The sequence below is a fragment of the Aquila chrysaetos genome, chromosome 9 (assembly GCF_900496995.4).
Source record: "Aquila chrysaetos chrysaetos chromosome 9, bAquChr1.4, whole genome shotgun sequence".
NCBI classification, from domain to species: Eukaryota; Metazoa; Chordata; class Aves; order Accipitriformes; family Accipitridae; genus Aquila; species Aquila chrysaetos.
In genome coordinates this window covers 39190196-39208675 of record NC_044012.1, presented here as the reverse complement: position 1 = coordinate 39208675, position 18480 = coordinate 39190196, and the positions used below count along the sequence as shown (strand labels likewise).

At 39.2% G+C, this 18480-nt stretch overlaps 1 protein-coding gene across 5 annotated transcripts in view; it reads right to left on the bottom strand.

The window, feature by feature from the left end:
* DGCR2 (DiGeorge syndrome critical region gene 2) overlaps window positions 1–18480 on the bottom strand; it is a 50421-nt gene that overhangs the window by 24952 nt on the left and 6989 nt on the right. For 2 of the 5 annotated variants that reach the window (XM_030025353.1, XM_030025354.1), the window contains exons 2-3: window positions 8937–8969; window positions 3984–4106 (exon numbers count right to left, since the gene is read on the bottom strand). In XM_030025353.1, the coding sequence (XP_029881213.1) occupies window positions 3984–4106; window positions 8937–8969 (156 nt within the window). Of the gene's footprint in view, window positions 1–3982; window positions 4107–8936; window positions 8970–18480 lie in introns of all 5 variants that reach the window. The other 3 variants (XM_030025355.1, XM_030025356.1, XM_030025357.1) reach the window with 2 other exon arrangements.

Sequence of the window (18480 nt, the reverse complement as noted above, 5' to 3'; positions counted from 1 at the left end):
ACAATCTGATCACTTATTCCCGGGAAGAACTCTATTTTTTTAAAAAATAAATGAATTAAGGAAACAGAATGATCACCAATATAACTGCAAGCTGAAAAACTGGTATGGATAGGATTTATGAAAGGCACTGGAATTTAAGACATCCGTTATCTGTTCATACGTAACAGAAACCAACATCAAGCCTGTAGCATAAGAATAAAACACAGGTAAACAGTCAGAGCTATACTAAACTCCACTCCACTCATACTGCTGAAAATTAGTTTTGACCAGAAGGCCTGCAAAGAAGGTAGGGTATCTGGAGAAGCTGATCTGATATTCTGCTAGAAGCAAATCTGGAAGTCCAATGAGCAGTAAAAGGTAAACTGCAGAGTCCTTCCTTCTTATGGGTTTAAATACAGAACTTTTATAAAGGTGGAAAAGTTATGTTACTACTTTGATTACTTGTATAGAAATGTAAGAGGAAGTGAGTAGAAATAATAAATTCCCATTTGTAAAAGTCCCCGTTTAAGATATTAATGCCTGATTCTACCATTTCACAGAATACACCACTTTGGGATAAACTATTTTTAGGATCAATTAGTGTCGATATGGAACAGTACACAAATTTCATGAGTCTCCACTGCTTAAGTACAAGAGAGTGGCAGGCACATTCTACATAAACCCTCCCAGCAATTTTTAGTATGCTCACAAAAGTAAGCAGCCAACAGTTTTAGTCTACTAGTGAGATGAACTGAGGGTAATCACTGCTGCAGATTCCACTAACATTTGCATGCCTAGTGGGGAGGGCAGGAGGAATAGCACTTTACACATTGCAAGTTCGGGACTGAAAGGACTTCCATGTTTTAAAGGAAAATGGTCATTCTGAAAAGAGACAGTAAGAATAAAAACAGCTATGATGACTATCTTCAGAGAAATATATGGTCTAGCAAAAGTAGCCATTTCATACACTTATTCAGATTGTCAATGAATTAATGTCTTGCTTAATTGTGTTCTGAAAAAAATGCCAGAAGAAATTATTCTAACAAAAAAGTCTTAGGGTTTGTGGTGTTTCTTGTACTTCAGACAACACACGATTACCAAACAAATTTATTAATTAATGATCCTCTTATTTTAATAGGAGCTTTGTTACTAACATGAATGAAATCAGGCCTAAAAAAAGTGAACTAAACCAACAGTGCCAAAAAACTTACAATGGCTTTGTATTAAACCTTGGAAAATACCAACATGACTAAGTATTCATCGAAACACACCTTCAACACCACCACAAAACCCTAATTCGCTGCCATTGATCTTTTCCAACTTGCTCACGTTGGACTGTGCCATTAGTAGCTCAAAGGCTGAAAAGTAACAAGCTTCCCAACCAGATTGAGCCCTTTCTTGCAAGCTTTCTTTTCATGCTTCAGAGAGATTTCATACCTTTTAATTTAAAGATATTTTAATTCTCCAAGTTTCACAAGTCCAGGTGGCTTCACTAACTAGTTCTTTTAATTTCAATAAAGACATACTGAACACTAAGAACCTTAATTAAAAAGTATTTAAATTTAGCTGAATCATCTTGCAATTGCTCATCTAAATCTAAAAGTACCTTCTAAATTTAAAGCTGCATCACTTCTTATTAATTCAGTAGCCAAAGAAGAAAGTTATCACTCCTGAGTATGACTAGGTGCTACTATTAGTAGCATTAGCTCCCCAGTCAACGTCCCAGGACTTAGTATCTCCTATGACCTGGTCACATCTGTATTGCTTTCCCCAACATAAGAAAACCATACTCTTCCAAACTTATTCTGGCCTCGGATTTACTTTCATTCATGCTATTCCTTTTTATACTCCAGCACATCATTCACATGCACACCAGCACACCAACCTGCCCTTATTCTTGACAGTTCTAAATAACACATGCCCTTCAACACCCATTTTGGGTCACAACGCTGTCCCACCAATTTTCTGTTACAGGCATAATAGAGTTTTTACATCTTACACCAGTAGTTCTTGTTCCTCTGGTTTGCTGGCTACGCTCTTTGCATTACTGTGCAAGTATCTCAGTTCTTTCATAAACACCACACCCAGCTTTCTGGCTCTTTTACTGAGCACAGCCTTTTCACCAATTACTTATCCAATTACTCTTCTCATCAAGTGGAATACTTTCCTTCTCTATGCTGTCCATCATTTTCCCCTCTAGTATTCTTTATATATGTTATTCTCCTCTTCCTGCATACAGACATGGCGATGAATCAAGTCTCTCCCACACGTCTTCTTGCATTTAACTTAAAGTTCTTCTCACCATGTCAGGCCAGACAGTCCAGTGAGACCTACACCCCAAACACAAAAGCAGAGCCTATCTACTGAGAAATTTTGCTTTCATAAAATCCTCTTCCTAGCCATATACCAAATATTCTCTGTAACTCCACTCCTTGAGTCAACATCATCCTGTTGCATCCTCCATGCAACAACTTAAATTGCCAACTAATACACTAGGCAACAAGATGATAAAAATACTGTTTTCTACTAATGTGGGTGTTCCAATATTCCCACAAATGAAGCCTTCAGTGCTTTTTGAGTAAATCCAAACATTGATATGACTCTGCTTTCCTCTAGCCATTGACTTCCATTGACCTCCAGAATTTTATTAGGTCCCTAGTTTTTCACATTTGGCTAAAGTTAGCTAAAAAGGAGGGAAGAGTAACAGCACAACTGTAAAAGCATCTTTCTTTAGGACATCCACGTCGTAAAGAATATCCTTAAACAGAGCATCAATGGCACAGCTTAATTTTTAATGTCAGAAGAAACTACCAACAGTTTTTTTCCCCCGTGCTGCAAATATATACAGACACACAAACTAGCCAAAAGCTTTTTAGAAAAGAGCACTGAACACATTCTTTTAATTATTTGTGTGTAGCACACACTGGGGAGATGGCTAACTATAGCGTAGTTTCAAAGCTTGAGTGTTAGATTTACTTCTTCTAAATATTCCTATTTTCTAGTGGGATTATAGAGCTTGTTGCTGTAATACCAATGCTACTATTTTGTAGCACCTCTCTAAAATAGCTCAAAACTCAAAATGATGACAGACTGAATGCTGTGATGACAATGCTGCAAAGTTCATGTGATTCTCTCCCAAGCAAATTAAGTAGTTTAGTGGCAAAGAACTTCTTAAAACAGTTTTTGAATGTAATTTAGTCACACTGTAGAGATAAAAGTTTTGAATTATGACACAGTTAAATTCATGCTTCCATATTCCTGCTTCATTGTTCTTAGCAAAAAAAAAATTACAGGTCCATTCACTTTTAAGACACACAGAAAAAGAGTTACACTGGCCTGTTTGTGAAGAACAAGTGAAAATGTTCAAAATCATGATTATACATGATTATATATTTTGATTCACAATCAAAAAATTTTGTTTGCTTGTTTTTAAAGACAGCTTAGTATCCAGTAGCTTTAGCAGAGAACCACTGCTAATGATAGGCTCCTGAAAGCCTATCACACAAGTTTATGAAGAGTAAATACACCAGCTTGTTTGGCAAAACTAAGTTCTCCACTTAAGAACAAGAAGCATAATCAGAACAGGGAGCAATAAACCAAGCTCTCTACCTAAGTCCAACAATGTCACCCAGCACAGTGAGTGATATACAACCAAAACAGCAATTCTGAATTGAACCACAAGCCTATGTGTCATTTTGGTTTAATTGCAACATGAGTTTTTCCTTGTCATGGAAGTCTCTTTTTAGACTACAAACTCTTCTCATCTCCAGGACACCTACTGAGACTGTAAGAACAGAAGGATAATTCAGACAAGCAAAAAACTGTTTGTAGCATTAGTTGCACAAAATGAAGAGAAGCTAACTCAAAGTTTGTTAATAATGGGTACAGTTCTACCAAACAATCTTCACTTTCAAATAAAAATAAGCAAGCGATCTTAAAGAGTCAAAGTACTGCTGCAAAACAAGCTGACACTGGGCTGAGCAGTCTTCTCAGCTTTTACTTACCTGGACAGTCAACCTCATCACTCTCGTCCTCACAGGTGGGCCATCCATCACACTGCCAGTTGGAAGGGATGCACTGGATGGTACCACTCAGACATGCAAAGTGTCCTGGGGTGCAGCGGAGCTCTAGGAAAGAAGAGGAAAGTTGTGCTTTGAAGTGTTATTTATTCTTGCAAGTCTACACATATATTAATCACCTGTCATGTAACATATCACTGAAGCATAATGGACAAAACCTCTGGATAGCTCAGCTTGTTAAAAACTGCTTCGTTTCAGATCACTTCCATGTTTTAACCTGCGTATTTGTGGTTTTAATAAACAGGAGGGATGGCTTCCAGTGCTTGGGCAGTAATTGTCTCAGACATCTGTAGCAAAACCTTCCCAATAAAAATACCACGTGAGCATCTATCACCACAGTGTTACCCATCTACTTCTTGTGGGGCACTGAGGACTACTTGTTCACTTTTCTTAGAACCAAAGTTCAACAAAAATATGCTATGGTAATTAAGTGCTAGATTACACAATAAATTCAGAATCCTATTTCCATTCCAATCCCTATGTACACCAGAACCCGCCAGACTTGCACAAATGTCCAGTCTGATTTAGAGCCATTTCACAGAACTATTTATAAAACAATTTCTATAACCATGAGCCTCTTTTCACTTTCTAGCTTAAGCTCTTTGGTAGAACTTCTCCATATGGACACATCCTTTACAAGAAACTGTCAATATCTGCAAACATGTAGTTCCTGCTTCTGCAAGAGTACTGCCTACTTGCCATCATTATACTGTCAGACCTAATTAGCATTATAAAAAGTACAATGTTTTTCAAAGCTTTTTAATATCAACTCCATCTATCAAATGCCAGAACCTAATAATTCAGCTTCATTTTTTGTCCCTCAAAACATGGAGGGAGAGGGAATCTGTCTACACAAGTGAACAATTCTAAGCTTGTTTACAGATGGCAGGTCTGCAAGTCACCATTAGCATCCATAGGCTCACTTTCACACCAGACCATTACCGTCCACCCTTCTTCTGGATGGTGGTTGTCAATTTTCCAACCAATGTTTTTGAACAATTTAGCATGTTTTCCTCTCAGCAAGCTACAATAATCCCAGGTCAGCTATGTCTGGAGAATGAGCACCTCTTTATTTAAAAAAAAGAAAAAACAAGTGTTTTAAAAGTAACACACACTCATCCCTGATTTTGAAAGAATCAAGCAGGTAGCTGTTTTGCAGGGAGAAATCTCTTAAAAAAATTTAAGATACACATATGTATTCTCTTATCCACAGTTTACAACCTAAGAAAAGAGCTGTAATTGCAGTTGTTCCCTTCTTGAAACACAAGTCTGAACTAAGTCAAGACAGAGGTCACATTTAAGCATTCAGACAACACAACCAGGCATAGAAAAAACAGTCATCATGCACTCTCAATAAAAGCTGTCCCCGTACACCTAGTAATTAGTATAGGATATTGATAACAGGCTTCTAATTCGATGTTAGACTAAAATCCACTCCTAGTACTGGTTTCTCTTCAACGCACAGACCTGCTCTTCTGGAAGAATAAAAGCGGGCTCATCCTCTTAGCAACCACCTACTCAGAGCAAACATTCAGGTCACAAAATGGCTAAGAACTCACACAGACCTGCCGGACTACTGACGGCAACAACAGACCTTACAGCAAGACAAGAGGGTTCTCACCCATTTAGAGTTTTACTCAGTCCAAACAGCTAACAGTGAATGAGCACAGGGGAAATGTAAAAAAACAAACAAACAAAAACAACAACAAAAAAAACCCAAAACCAACAACTTACCAGCTTAGGTCATAATGATCCCCCCACCCACCCCTGAACAAAAACTGAATTTATTTAGCCCAAAGAAGGAAACGGCAAATAAAACCTTTTATTCCCCCTAATTAGGGGAATAAAAGCTTAAGCTTCACTTGCCCAATATAGCATGAGAAAAAATTTAAAATCTATCTTTAAAGTTGGGGGGGGGGGGACGGGACCCCAAACACACACAAAACCTCAAGCCAAAATTAAAACTATTCAAATTTCAAGTTCACAGAAAAGCATCAACTCTTCAGTAAATCATTGCAGCTTCTTTCACCCCTTTTGCGCAATGTCAGCACACAGTGGAACATTTCTTAGAAAGTTCTACTATCGCAGTTTCAAGTATGGTATTTACACTAGAGCCTGTGGTAGGTATTTTAACACATGAAAGACTATCCTCAGCCCAGCTCTAGGCTTCCATTGCATCCACCTGCAGCTATGGCAAAATTCAGTTCAAAACTCAATACTTTAAATGAACTCTTAATTTTTTTTTTTACTGCTTGATTTTGCTTTTTAATGGAAGTCATGCACATACCCTGTGAAGAAAGCTATTCTGCAGCCCTCTGGTTTCGCAGGCAGCATCCACCAGCAAAGCACTACAAGCCAACGTGCACACGGGAAAAACAGTAAAGAATACTTTTGTATCTCTACAATTTCATACATGTTATTACTATTTTATGTACAATTATATATGACTGGTTCAGATAAAAGGATGACTCCATCCCAATATTATGGGCATTAAAAAAATGCCACTTACATGCCGTAATGTCATTACTTCCTGCATTACAGACACTCCTCTCTGAAGAATGTGGATACATGGAAGAGTACAGAACATTTCTATTAAAACACCACTCAAACCAGCTGAACAATTGTTCCCAATGGAAACCATGCTATGTCAGATGCACTAATTATTTCAGACCAAGGAATAGGAAGTGCTATGAAATTCTATTGCAGAGGGGAAAAAAGTGACACTAGAAGAAATACTGTGAAATGAAATTCTCCATATTCTGCAAACACTGCCAGTTACACCTCCTGAGCCATCCTTGCCCAGAGCCCATATCCCCGTGCATTATTGAACTACCTAAATCATCATGCAGTTTCCGGAAGAGTTTCATCTGAATTGTTTTGCCTGTTTGCTGCCTATTGCAGTGTAGCACAAAGAGAAACAAGACGCAATCATCTGAGAAAATCTAACCGCCTCCCTCACTTGTGCTCAGGGTGGGTTTGAACATACCCAATGGCCTCCTTGAGGACTGATGCTTAAGATTGGTTCTTTCGGAAACGGATTTCCACGAAGGCCCCACCAGATGCACACCAGCGGGCTGCCATGTGGACAAGACAGGGCAGCGGGTGGGCAGCGCAGCCCGGCCCCGCAGCACCCCGCTGAGCACAAGGGCCGCCTGCCGACACCATCCCCTCGGCCCCCTGTGCCCCACTCAGCCCCGCGCGCCGGGCTCGAGACTCCCACAGCAGAGCACATCAGCTAGCCAGGGCAGCTGCCTTCAGAGGTAAAATACATACATAAAAACAGATGGAGGCCTGTAATGAACCTGTGAGAACTCAGCCAAGGAGCAGAGAAATTTGGGAGAGGCAAGGATGCACAGGACAGGTGCTAGTCTCCACAACCCAATCAGGCGATTCATTTCAGTAGCCCATTTTAAGTCGAAACAGCAGAAAAATGAAAACATTTCAAGCCTATCTCCTTACCGCAGAAAAGGCAAGTCACGCTGCCAGCAGCGGAACAGGATTCATGAAGACATATGAGCACTAGCAAACAACGGTACAACACAAAGTAACTATCCATCTTTCCTGACATGTAAGTAAGTACTTAACACACACTCAAACTTCTTACTTTCTAGGAGCGTGCTAAATAAAAACTGTCTCTTCACCTATACAAGATTTCCAGTTCTTCAAAAGAATAGCAAAGTTTCAAAAATACCAGTCCCAATTCTGTACCCAAAGCCAGATATCCCGCACTGTTCATAGCACCTGATGGTAAACTCACAACAAGAAAGGATGAGGAAGAAAGAAAGTATCTTAAACTTCACCCCCTAGAAGCACTAAAACCACATTTTTCCACCAGCTGTTAAAGCAGAAACATTTTGTATTTTCAAAATTGTTAGAAAACATGTAATGGCACAAGTACAGCTACAAGCAAGCAGCTGTTGCAGCAGAGGCACCAATACAACATTAGCTAACAGCATCAACAACTGCCTAGAAGTGGAAAAAATGGAAATGCAACCACCTCCAGCGTTCATGTATGATGTGACAAGTCACATCAGCAGTATTATGATTCACATATGAAATTCTAACATAAAAGGCTCTTTCTTCTAAGGATCAGATGCAGTCTTTGCTATGCTACAGCACAAAGTTTAGTACACTAAAATTTCATTTTAGAGCAATTAAATTCATCTGGCATTTGCTGGGAAGAAGGGAGGCAAGTAAAACACTGGAAATAGCAGTGATTGTAGTTTTTGCACTATACATAGTATAAACATAGAAAACATCACGAAGTTCAAGCAGTGTGAGAACGTGAAAACACTTAAAGTAGCGAGGTGTCATTATACAATCTCTTCACTTTACTGTCTCAAAGCACTTCTACAATGTTAACCCTCAACAATCTTGCCAACCACCACATCCTTCTGCCAGTGGTTACAACAAAGTACAGAAAAATCACATAGCTTGCCAAAGGCTACAGAGAAGATGAGCCTATGAGCAGAAGTCAGCTGTCCTGACTGCGCTTCCACACTTTAACACACCACCACTGTTTCTTCACTAAAACCCAAGCAACCTGCTGGTTCACCAGCACACCCCTACCTGAACAAACATTTGTCTTTCAGAAAGATCAACAATTAATAATAATGTATTCTCTGGTAACCCTTCACCCATTCTCTCTAGCGACAGTTTATTAAGAGCTACAAATTGGCCAGAGGGAGCAAGAAACTCCTTACCTTTATATAAAAAGAGGAGGTGAAAAAGTGAAATCAGGTTCAGATCACGTATCAGTTCTACAAGCTTAATACAGAACCCAAGATAAAACTTACTGGCAAGCGAAGGCCAAAAAACCCAATACCTAATAATGTGTCCCAACAAATTGGTAATATAACCTGCCCACAAGTCACTCACCTGAAAGAAGTCTTGCCAAAGCTAGTCGCGGACCTGTAATTTGAAATTTAAAAGAAAACTTACAAAACAGTTGGAAACTTAATTAATCAAACACCAGAAATAACAGGCAAGATTATAAATAAATTTAAACAGTGCCGTATAAACAAGAAGTCTTCATCTTCTTGAGCTGCCAAATATTTTTCTAAGTTAGTCAGTGATAAAACAGATGAGATTTTTGACTAATAGAAAAATCTAGGTTTCATACAGGGAAAAACTAAGTTTTCAAGGTGGTTGCTTACACTCTTACAGAAAGCTTTTGTTCTAAAGATTTTCCCAATTACATGTTGAACGCCAGGTGTTTCACAGCACTCATCACATATTTCAACATAGGGCTCAACTAGCTTTTTAAATTTCCTTTACAGCACACTAATTTCCAGATTTTCTGCTAAGTACTCAAAATAGACATTTACAAGAAGCATTATCCACAGGAAGGACTTCATGACAGATGAATAAAATGCACACACACACCCCTGCTTTAATTTCCAGCCAGCTTCACATTTCATAAAACAAACACCTTTTTTGCCATTACAAAACAATCCAGGAAGCCCTTTCAGGTTTAATCATCTCATACAATCTTTCCATGTAATTGAGAACGTTTTCCTTCTGGAGCCTGAGCACTGGGAAGCCACAGTGCATCCTTCCTGCTGCAGATGCACACTTGGTCAGCGTGCTGTCCTGGGCATTACACTACCTGCAACCTGCATTTTCTGCTTCATTTTAAGTCTTACATGGACTAGGACACCTCCTGCTTGCATTTAAACTGGAACTAATTTCTTATTCATCTTCTCCTTTCTTATGCAAAAGATAAGGGATAGTTAGTTACTCAAAATAATTGTTTTATTTGAAAGGCAGGGAGGATCTATATCCTGAGTATCTGAGACTACTTTTCAACAGTCAGTCTCATTTTAGAGCTTCCAATATCAAGTCAAGACTGTAATAGGCACATGAGACAAAGTGTTGATTCAATCCAAGTTCACCTTGCTAGTTCAGTTTCCTGAATGTATTTGATCAGTTGGCTTCAAACCAGCAAGCTTCAGATCAAATTAAGCTATTGTCTGTCTACATTAATTTTAAGTCAGACCAACTATGGTTTGTCCCCTGCAACCAGAAAGATCACATGCTCCAACTAATTCAGCAGAAATACAGTTGTAGAGATCCAGTATCAATTAACATGGAATTGGGGCCTCATAATAGTTGTCTGCCAATGAAGCTAGATGTGTTTTATTTTTTTAAATATTAGCTCTAATAGAAGACATTTTCTGATATGCTAGGATTACACACATCTCCTCAGAGGCAGAACAGCTAGTTTCAACCCTGTGCTACCAGAACTGCCCTGTGAACAGAGCTGGGACCTTCACCTCCATACCATAAGAAAAGCTTGATTACTGACCAAAGTCACAGCTCTGACCCACAAAAAGCTGTACCAGGTCACACCACCACAGGGGTAAGAGAAGCAGCAGGGGTGGAAATAACTCTCAGGAATGATCAAAAACCAGCAAGCTGTAAAAATTTCTGCCAAGTAACAGAAGCCAACTGCCCATGGACCTCAAAAAACCACCCTTCTAGTATACAAGCCTTATTTACTCATCAAAACACTTCTGCAAAGATAAGCTGGTGGGTAAATGAGAATGCTTTGATACTATCTTCACAGGATTATTTATCCTCCTTCAATTCAAGACAGGGATATAAAAGGAAATCAGCCTGAAAAAATGCTACATCCAACAAAAATGCCCCAGGCCCTGCCTCAGGTACATAATAAATATCTCCTGTAACGCATTAGGTGAACACATCAAAGTTTTCAAAAATCTAAATTTCAACCTTATATGTTCAAGACACTGAAGTCTACCATTACAGGAACCAGTGGAAAAAGGAACAGTAGAAAGCCAAAATCTCTCCTAAAGCAGAAATGTATCCCTGACAGACAAAAGATTCCCCTTATAAACCACATGTTCCTAACTCTGATATATAAACCACTAGCGGTACAAACACCTTGATGTCTTGGTAATTGACAATTTAAGAGGTACAGATGAGAAGCCAGAGCCCTAAACTAAAGCCTCCAAAATAATAAGTCTCAATTCAGGAGAGTGCTTTGATACAGAGATTAAACTCAGTGACTGCAATCACTGATTATGAAAGTTTGGGTTCTTCTAGTTGCAATGACTTAATTTCTCTTTATTAAGAGATTCACCAGTCAGTAAAGTCTGATACATTAAGATATTCCTTTGGTAGCTAAGACTACAGATGCATGTTAGATTTTAGTGTTTACATAGCAAATATAGATTTGAATCTATTTCAGTTTTTAATACAAAGAAATGGCACTTTTCATTTGCTACACTAACTGTTTGTTCTTGTCTGCTGAGCTTCATTTGTATGGAAATTGAAATTTGATTAAACATACAAATCCAGCATTTAATGTTTTTTCAATTATAAGCTATTACTCTGAAATGTATATATTGGAAAAGATAAGCTCAAAGTACATGGTTTGGTTTTGTACGTAAGCTTTTAACGAACAATGGAAGTTTTGTGTGTACCTCGTGTATTTTGCTTATTTTGGTCACATTTCTCAAGGTTGGATCTGGTAGATCCTCTGGCATCATTTTTATTTACAGACTGAAGGAAAACAAAAGACAAAAATACTTCCTGCTTTCTCAATGTAAGTCACTCATTGTCCCAAACCAGATGAACCAACCTGTAGGAGAATACTCTGTACAGATTTCAAGAGGCAATTACAGCTATCAAAAGCTGATTAAGCATTAACAAAAACTCCAACTACAAGCGCTTAGGCCAGTAACTCTTCTTATTCAGATTTTAACTTGTCCAACAGGTCGGTCTTATAATACTAAACCTACGTACTTAAGACCTGTACCTACATGTTGCACTATCATTTCATATTTTAACATATTTAAGAATAAGTTCACTAAAATTGAAAATTGCTTTTTTCTTATATCACAGTTTCTCTATAACCTGACACATGCTAAACTGTATGAGCATGATCAGATTTTAGCATCTTCAGCAAGAAGCCTAAACCCCTAAGTCCTTAGCTCCTGGAGATTTTGCTCAACAAATGCCTGCAAACAAGTATCAGAAACAAAACAACAACAACAAAAGGAACACCACACCCATCATCATCACAAAAACACATACAGCTCCGTATCTAATATTTATGCTCAAGAGGAAGCATAACACAACCAGTGTTTCTCTAGACTGGTATTTACTGAAGTAACAGAAATTTTAAAATAGTCTTAATATTCCCAATACAGCAATACCACAGTGGTTTTCTCTAATCCTCAGCAGATATGTGGCAAAACTGTTCTTACGCTAGTCCTCTGCCCTTGAAAAGCAGTTTTCATAACTTGGACTTCTCTCAAGTCCACAGGCGAAGTTCACTGGAGCAGGTACCGCCTCTCACACAAAACTCCTGAAAATCTGCCAGCCTGTAAAGAGCATGGCAGTCCTGCCCGGCCTCTGCTCATGGTGGCCAGAAGTCAGTTGCTGAACAGTTTTCAGTGACAGAGAAGCTGACTACAAACCACATTTGAGGATATTCTGACACTTTCTTTGAACAGGTTTTCTTGTTTTTAACTTGTCTTTGAGGTATCACCAATCCCACGCAAAGGCTCTACTCTCAGGCAAGTGAAGCCATACCTAAATGGTATTTCCCCTCAGCTCCAGATCTCGGAGAAGCACTGACTATCCATTCACCTCCCAGCAGATTTCCTTATGTCACTTGGTGAACCTTGCTTCCATTACATGTTTTCAAATTTATCCTCACCCCACCCACCATTGCATTCAGTGTAGCAGCGTGAGTACATAGAGTACTTTATAACAAAGCCACAGCAGGAGAAAAACAGACTATGATAACACCACCTTATTTTCAGAGAAGAAAACTATTTGTGAAGCTCAATTTGCCATCAGACAGTTATCCAATCCACAGATGAAGTTTATTAAAGTGTCTCAATAAAATAGGTTCTGTTGACTGTTCTTCAAATTAAAAGCCTATAGAATATAAAAACGTACATAAGAATTAAAAAGCTATAGAAGAACAGAGTGCTCCATTTTCAGGTTCAGTTCCACAGAAGATACAATGTTCAGATGTTCATCTGTGCTACTGAAAATGTGCCTAAGCATGATCCTTAGGTGATGTAGCTTTGGTTCATCGTGGCCTGAGTATGTGCAGGAGGGTAGGAAAGCACAACAGCACATAGCAGAGAGCCCAGGAAAATAAAAGGGCACCGTGCTATGCACGCAGCCAAACACCTATTCTCAAATTTAATTCCAGCTCCTGAAAATTAGAGATTCTGAAGTTATAATCCCATTTAGTAGGAACACTTCAGTTCCAAAAATAAGTAAGTAATACATGTTAGAAGCATCGGCATTTTCTGCATGACCTCAGCATGCAGTTTCATGAAGTAATTAAAATTGTGACAGCACTCCAGCTGAAAACTGTAAATCCTTAATGAATAACTCTAATGAACATTCTGTATTACTCAGTGTTCTGTCATAGTAAGTTATGCTAGATGACCCTAACATCCATCAAGAGATTTTTACACCATGGTAAGGAACAGTAGCAGCCTCCTTCCCCTCACCCCCCTCATATTGATATTATACCTACACACTGCACAAGCTTGGAACTGACCCAGTTTCTCCCTGCTCACAAGTGTCATTCACTGCAATTCATTGTCTGCTCTTTGTCTGGAGGGCAGACTCAATGCCAGTAAGGATAAAAAAAGAAAAATCAAAACAACAACAAAAAAAAGCTACGGCAGCGCAAGAGACCCGGCATTCAGCCAAAGCAACAACATCAGAGCTTCTTGAATGGGAACCCTGGCTATGATTTCCTAAGACTTAGAAAATACAGACTTTGTGCTTTGTGAATGTGGACACTTATTTCTAAGACCAAAACAGAAAAGATATATTTCCCAATTCCCCAGTACTGCTAAAACCAAACAGAAAAAAAAACTTGCTCCTTGAACTGAGCTGAAAAAATGCTGTGAATTAGGCAATGCACCATTCCAGACTGAAAAATAGCTTATTTTCATAGCAGTGAGGATACCAGCTAAGCAACAGGCTTGCATTTTTTCCCCCCTAAGAAACTGTTATATTATGATAGTAAGTAAATAGGCAGAAGGGAAAAGCAAAATACAGCACTGTCACAAAGAGCACTCAGTACAAACAAAACCAAAGCCATGGGTACTCAAGAACCCTTTAATATGGATCAAAATTAACGCCTACAGTTCCTCTATACCAACAACCTTCTTCAGGACTTCAGATATTTTGTACAGCCTTAGGTGGGACCCAAGTGTTTTAGTACAACAGTGACAAGTGACCTAAACCTGTGCAACACCAAGTTGTTGGCCCTTCCCCTAAAGAAAGCCCGATCAGTAAGTGGATCAGTGAAAGTGTGAATCACACCTCATGATTAAATTCACTAAACAGTTTCAAGCAAGCTTGAGAAAGAAGTCAAGACCAGAAAAATACAGTGTGCAGTACAAGCTTTGGAAAGCCTAGAGCCAGCATAAGGGAAGGAAACGATGACTGCCTTGAACTTCAGAGAGCAGGAAACCCCAGTGTGGTTTGCACCGTTCAGCAGTTGCCAACCTGCCAGCACATCCGTACATCACGCTGTCACCACGGTGGGGTGGCTTCCCAGCCGGCAGTGAAGTGGTGAGCTGGGGTAACTGAACCCTTACACGAGACCCTGCAGCACTCCCAGCTTCCTTGTGCCAGAGGACGTATCGTGGACAGACAGAGGGGACACGGGGAAGTCGTTAAGCCTTATTAAGTGTCAGGCAAGGGTACTACAGCAGAAGAAGTATAGGGACATAGGAGACAAGCCCATTGGAGTCCAGGTTTCATTAAACCCCACTACTTACAAAACACGCTCATGGGTGCTAAGAAAATAGCACTATTCCTCACACAGAATTTAAATACAGTCACGCACACAACATATTAATTCTCCCAACAAATGCAGCAACAGAGAAAAAGTCCATTAAGAATGACATCAGTAGTGAAATACTCAGCAAGCCATCAGTGCTGTCCAGAAAAGAGCACCATCACAAACAGTACTTTCTCCCGTACAATCCATATACCCAGCTCAGGACAGGTGGACTATCCCACATACACCACAAATACTTAAACTACCCAGGTACCTCAGCTTAGCTATTTCCAGATTCCATCCTCAATTGTCACCTCAAACCTTTACCTTCTTCTAAACACAGCTTTTACGACGTGATCCTCATACTCCATTGCTTCTAAATACTCTAAAACACCATAATAATGTACACAAACTCTCCTTGCTCATTTGCAGGTCTTCACAAAGCTGGGGTCATTCTGAACAAAGAAAAAGCATCTGGTTCTCAGCTCTGTCTTCACAAGTTTTCAGCATTACCTGCACCTCTTTCCTCCCAGGAGGCATCTGCACTGGTTCTTCACCAAAACAATCTCCAGCACATTTCAGAGTGACCTCTGAGATGTTCAGAACTACACAGTGGTGCCAGCAACCCTAGAAGGACCAGTCTGGTAATCAGAAGTATTTGAATACCAGGAACATTTCTTTTTTTCAATTTCTGACAGTCTCTGCACAAGCTGCTTGTTGGAAAGCCTCTAAAAGGCGATCCAGAGAAACTACTGATAAAAGTAATCTAGAAAGTACTTCTGTATCTTAAGCTATTACCTGGTAGCTGCCTACCCAAAATTACCCTAAAAAAAAACTAAGCATGTGAGACAGTTCTTATCCTCTTCCAACCAACCATATTCTCAGGATTAGAAAAGTACACATCCTATCAAGTCAGTTTGGACCAGTATTTGCTCCTATGCAAAACAGTTTTCACTTAAGAAGGATCACCAGGGAAAGAAGCTGTAGTCCCTTTGACTAAATACACTGTAGGTGCGGAAAAAAAAAAAGCTAAAAACCAACAAGTACTCTATGGAGATCAGAGTTTTCCACAGAGGAAAGAAAACTTTAAATCCAAAGTTTTACATGAACTGTATTAGTATTTTCTTTAGATCAGGTTTCAACAAGAAGAGTATTCAGATGAAACACGATAACAGCAATTCAAGAACTGTCAGAGCAATCACAGCTAATTTGTAGCGACCATTCAATTGAAAGTAGGAATTGCCAGATTTCAGCAGTATTAGTTAGCAAGCCCATTTACTTTCAACAAGATAACACATGTTCCTACTTTACAGGAAAACAAAAAAGTTACTATCTTCTTTTTTTTCCCCCTAGTACAGGATTCAATAGTATTTAATCATATCCTTAAACCTTCAGCACATGAGCAATCCAAACAAATCTAATGAAAACACATAATTTAAGGCAAAATATGTATTTAGAACACCTTGCTGAATTAAAACACAAGGAACTGCAATAGTCTTTAATGCCAAACAGGTGACAAAACCCCACCTATGAAAATCAGACATTTCTAACCACTCCACTCTCCAAAAACTAATGCCATTTCTTAATTTCAAAACCAAATGAACATGGAAGTAGCTCTCTACAGGGCCCTAAGGAAGGTCGTGGTCTTAAACAAGAATCTAACAATTCAGGGAGACAGGAAACCTGCACATGAGCACTATTCAAATGCAGGTCACACTAAAAAAAGCTTTTGCTCCCGTTTCATTTTTTTTCTTCACATCTTGTACAAGACTTGATGAGCAAGCAGCTAGAAAGAACACTTAAAAGCAAAAATTTGATATACAGAAATATTCTGACCTCGAATATGGAAAACCCATTCTATCCTTCGCACGGTAGCCGGTGCAGTGGCTGTCATGTACTGGAGCAAATGGCTCATGCTTTGAATAGCATTCCCCGGCTCAACTGAAGTCGAACATGGCAGGAATGCAGCCAATGTTAGTCACTGCTGCGTTTGTCCACACTGTACGAGATACTGCGCTTTCTTCTTCCAAATACCTGAACAGGAATTTCATATATCAAACCCTAAGTTTAACAGTTCTATCAGAAGTCAGCAAATAAAAGTCCAACCCATTTATAAAAAGCCACTTAACCCTTTAAGAGTAGTTTTCTCATTCCCCACACCTAACAGCTTAAGTACCACCAGTGCTCTTGAGCTCTTCAACGAGCTTCTATTATGCACATGTGTCAGGTACTATGCCATGAAACTTGATCTTTGCCATTTTTTAGCTGTTACATCAATAGAGAAGTCATATTCAACTCCATTATCGCTCAGAAAGACACAAACAAGCACTCATATACTATAACATCCTCAAACCATTTCTCTCCAATCTGCTTACTACCAGAATTGAGGGGGGACGATACTTCTGATTCAGTCTTTGCACTTGGATCTCAGTCCTGCAAGATCCCTGATATTTCATAAAGGTTTTTCCAAGACCTCCTTAATAGAGTACATTTATATTACTGTATTTTAATCAGCAAAGAGTAATTTAAGCATAACAAATAATTTCATAAATTCAGAGAGAAAACACAAATGCAGTTTTGACCATCCCTAGATTAAAAGTAGTTGTAACATGTTTTAGAAGTTTAGCATACACAAGGCAAAATGCTACCTGGGCACAAACTCAAACCAAGCAGGTGTTAGAAGCCAAACTATTTGTTTTCTTTTAAAACATATAAAAGACAACATGTTACTTTAAAGTCAGAAGAAACCTTTTTATTTAAATTGCTAAAGAAATATTAGCACAGACAAAACATACAGATACTGAAGGACAACACTAACTCAGTTTCATGTAAAATTCTTCTCACTCATGCAAAGGCGATGCTTGACACCTACCCTCGCATCACCCCATCTATCTGCCCACAGAGACCTGAGGGCAGAGCTGGACTGGGAGAGCCACAGTCCAGGCTGGAGCTGCCCTCCCTCCATACAGATCTAAAGGGCTTCACTCACCCACTTCAAACCTCAGCTGTTGTGCTATTGCCCACTCTGCAATGCAGATTGAGTGTCAACACACAGACGGATGGGGGCTTCAGCATTTCAGAGTGACATCTGAAGCTCCCTCAAGAAAACACAGTTGCAGCCAGCCCAGAACACCCAGCGTTGGGCTACCAGAAACAGCACTTAATCCCATTTTTCTACTAGCTTTGGTTCCCAAATAATTTCACTGGGTACCCCAAGTAACTGGTCTCACAGTGGGAAAGGTATGAGGAAGCACGGCAGATGAGGTATAAGAAAGAGAAGACAACACAGGAAAGAAGTTACACAAATGAAAATATGACAAAGAAAAATCAGTAAATTAAAGGACAAAAGAGCAGGGAATGCCCTAAGGTCAGCCACCAAAAGCTAATTCTACATTTCCACCCACCGAGCTGGCTGACAATCGTCAAGCGCTAATCAATAAACAGAACAGAAGCTAAATATAATGGTTAGATCAACCAGTTTTAATTAACTAGGAAGCTGAACGTTATTTTGTTTAGCTATAGTTAATGAGGCAACTATCCATTTCCATTAAACTTAAAATGGTATTTCTAAATAATCTAAATGGTAGGCATCAAACACTAATAAGTTCCTTAGGAGTTCCATATAGCAAA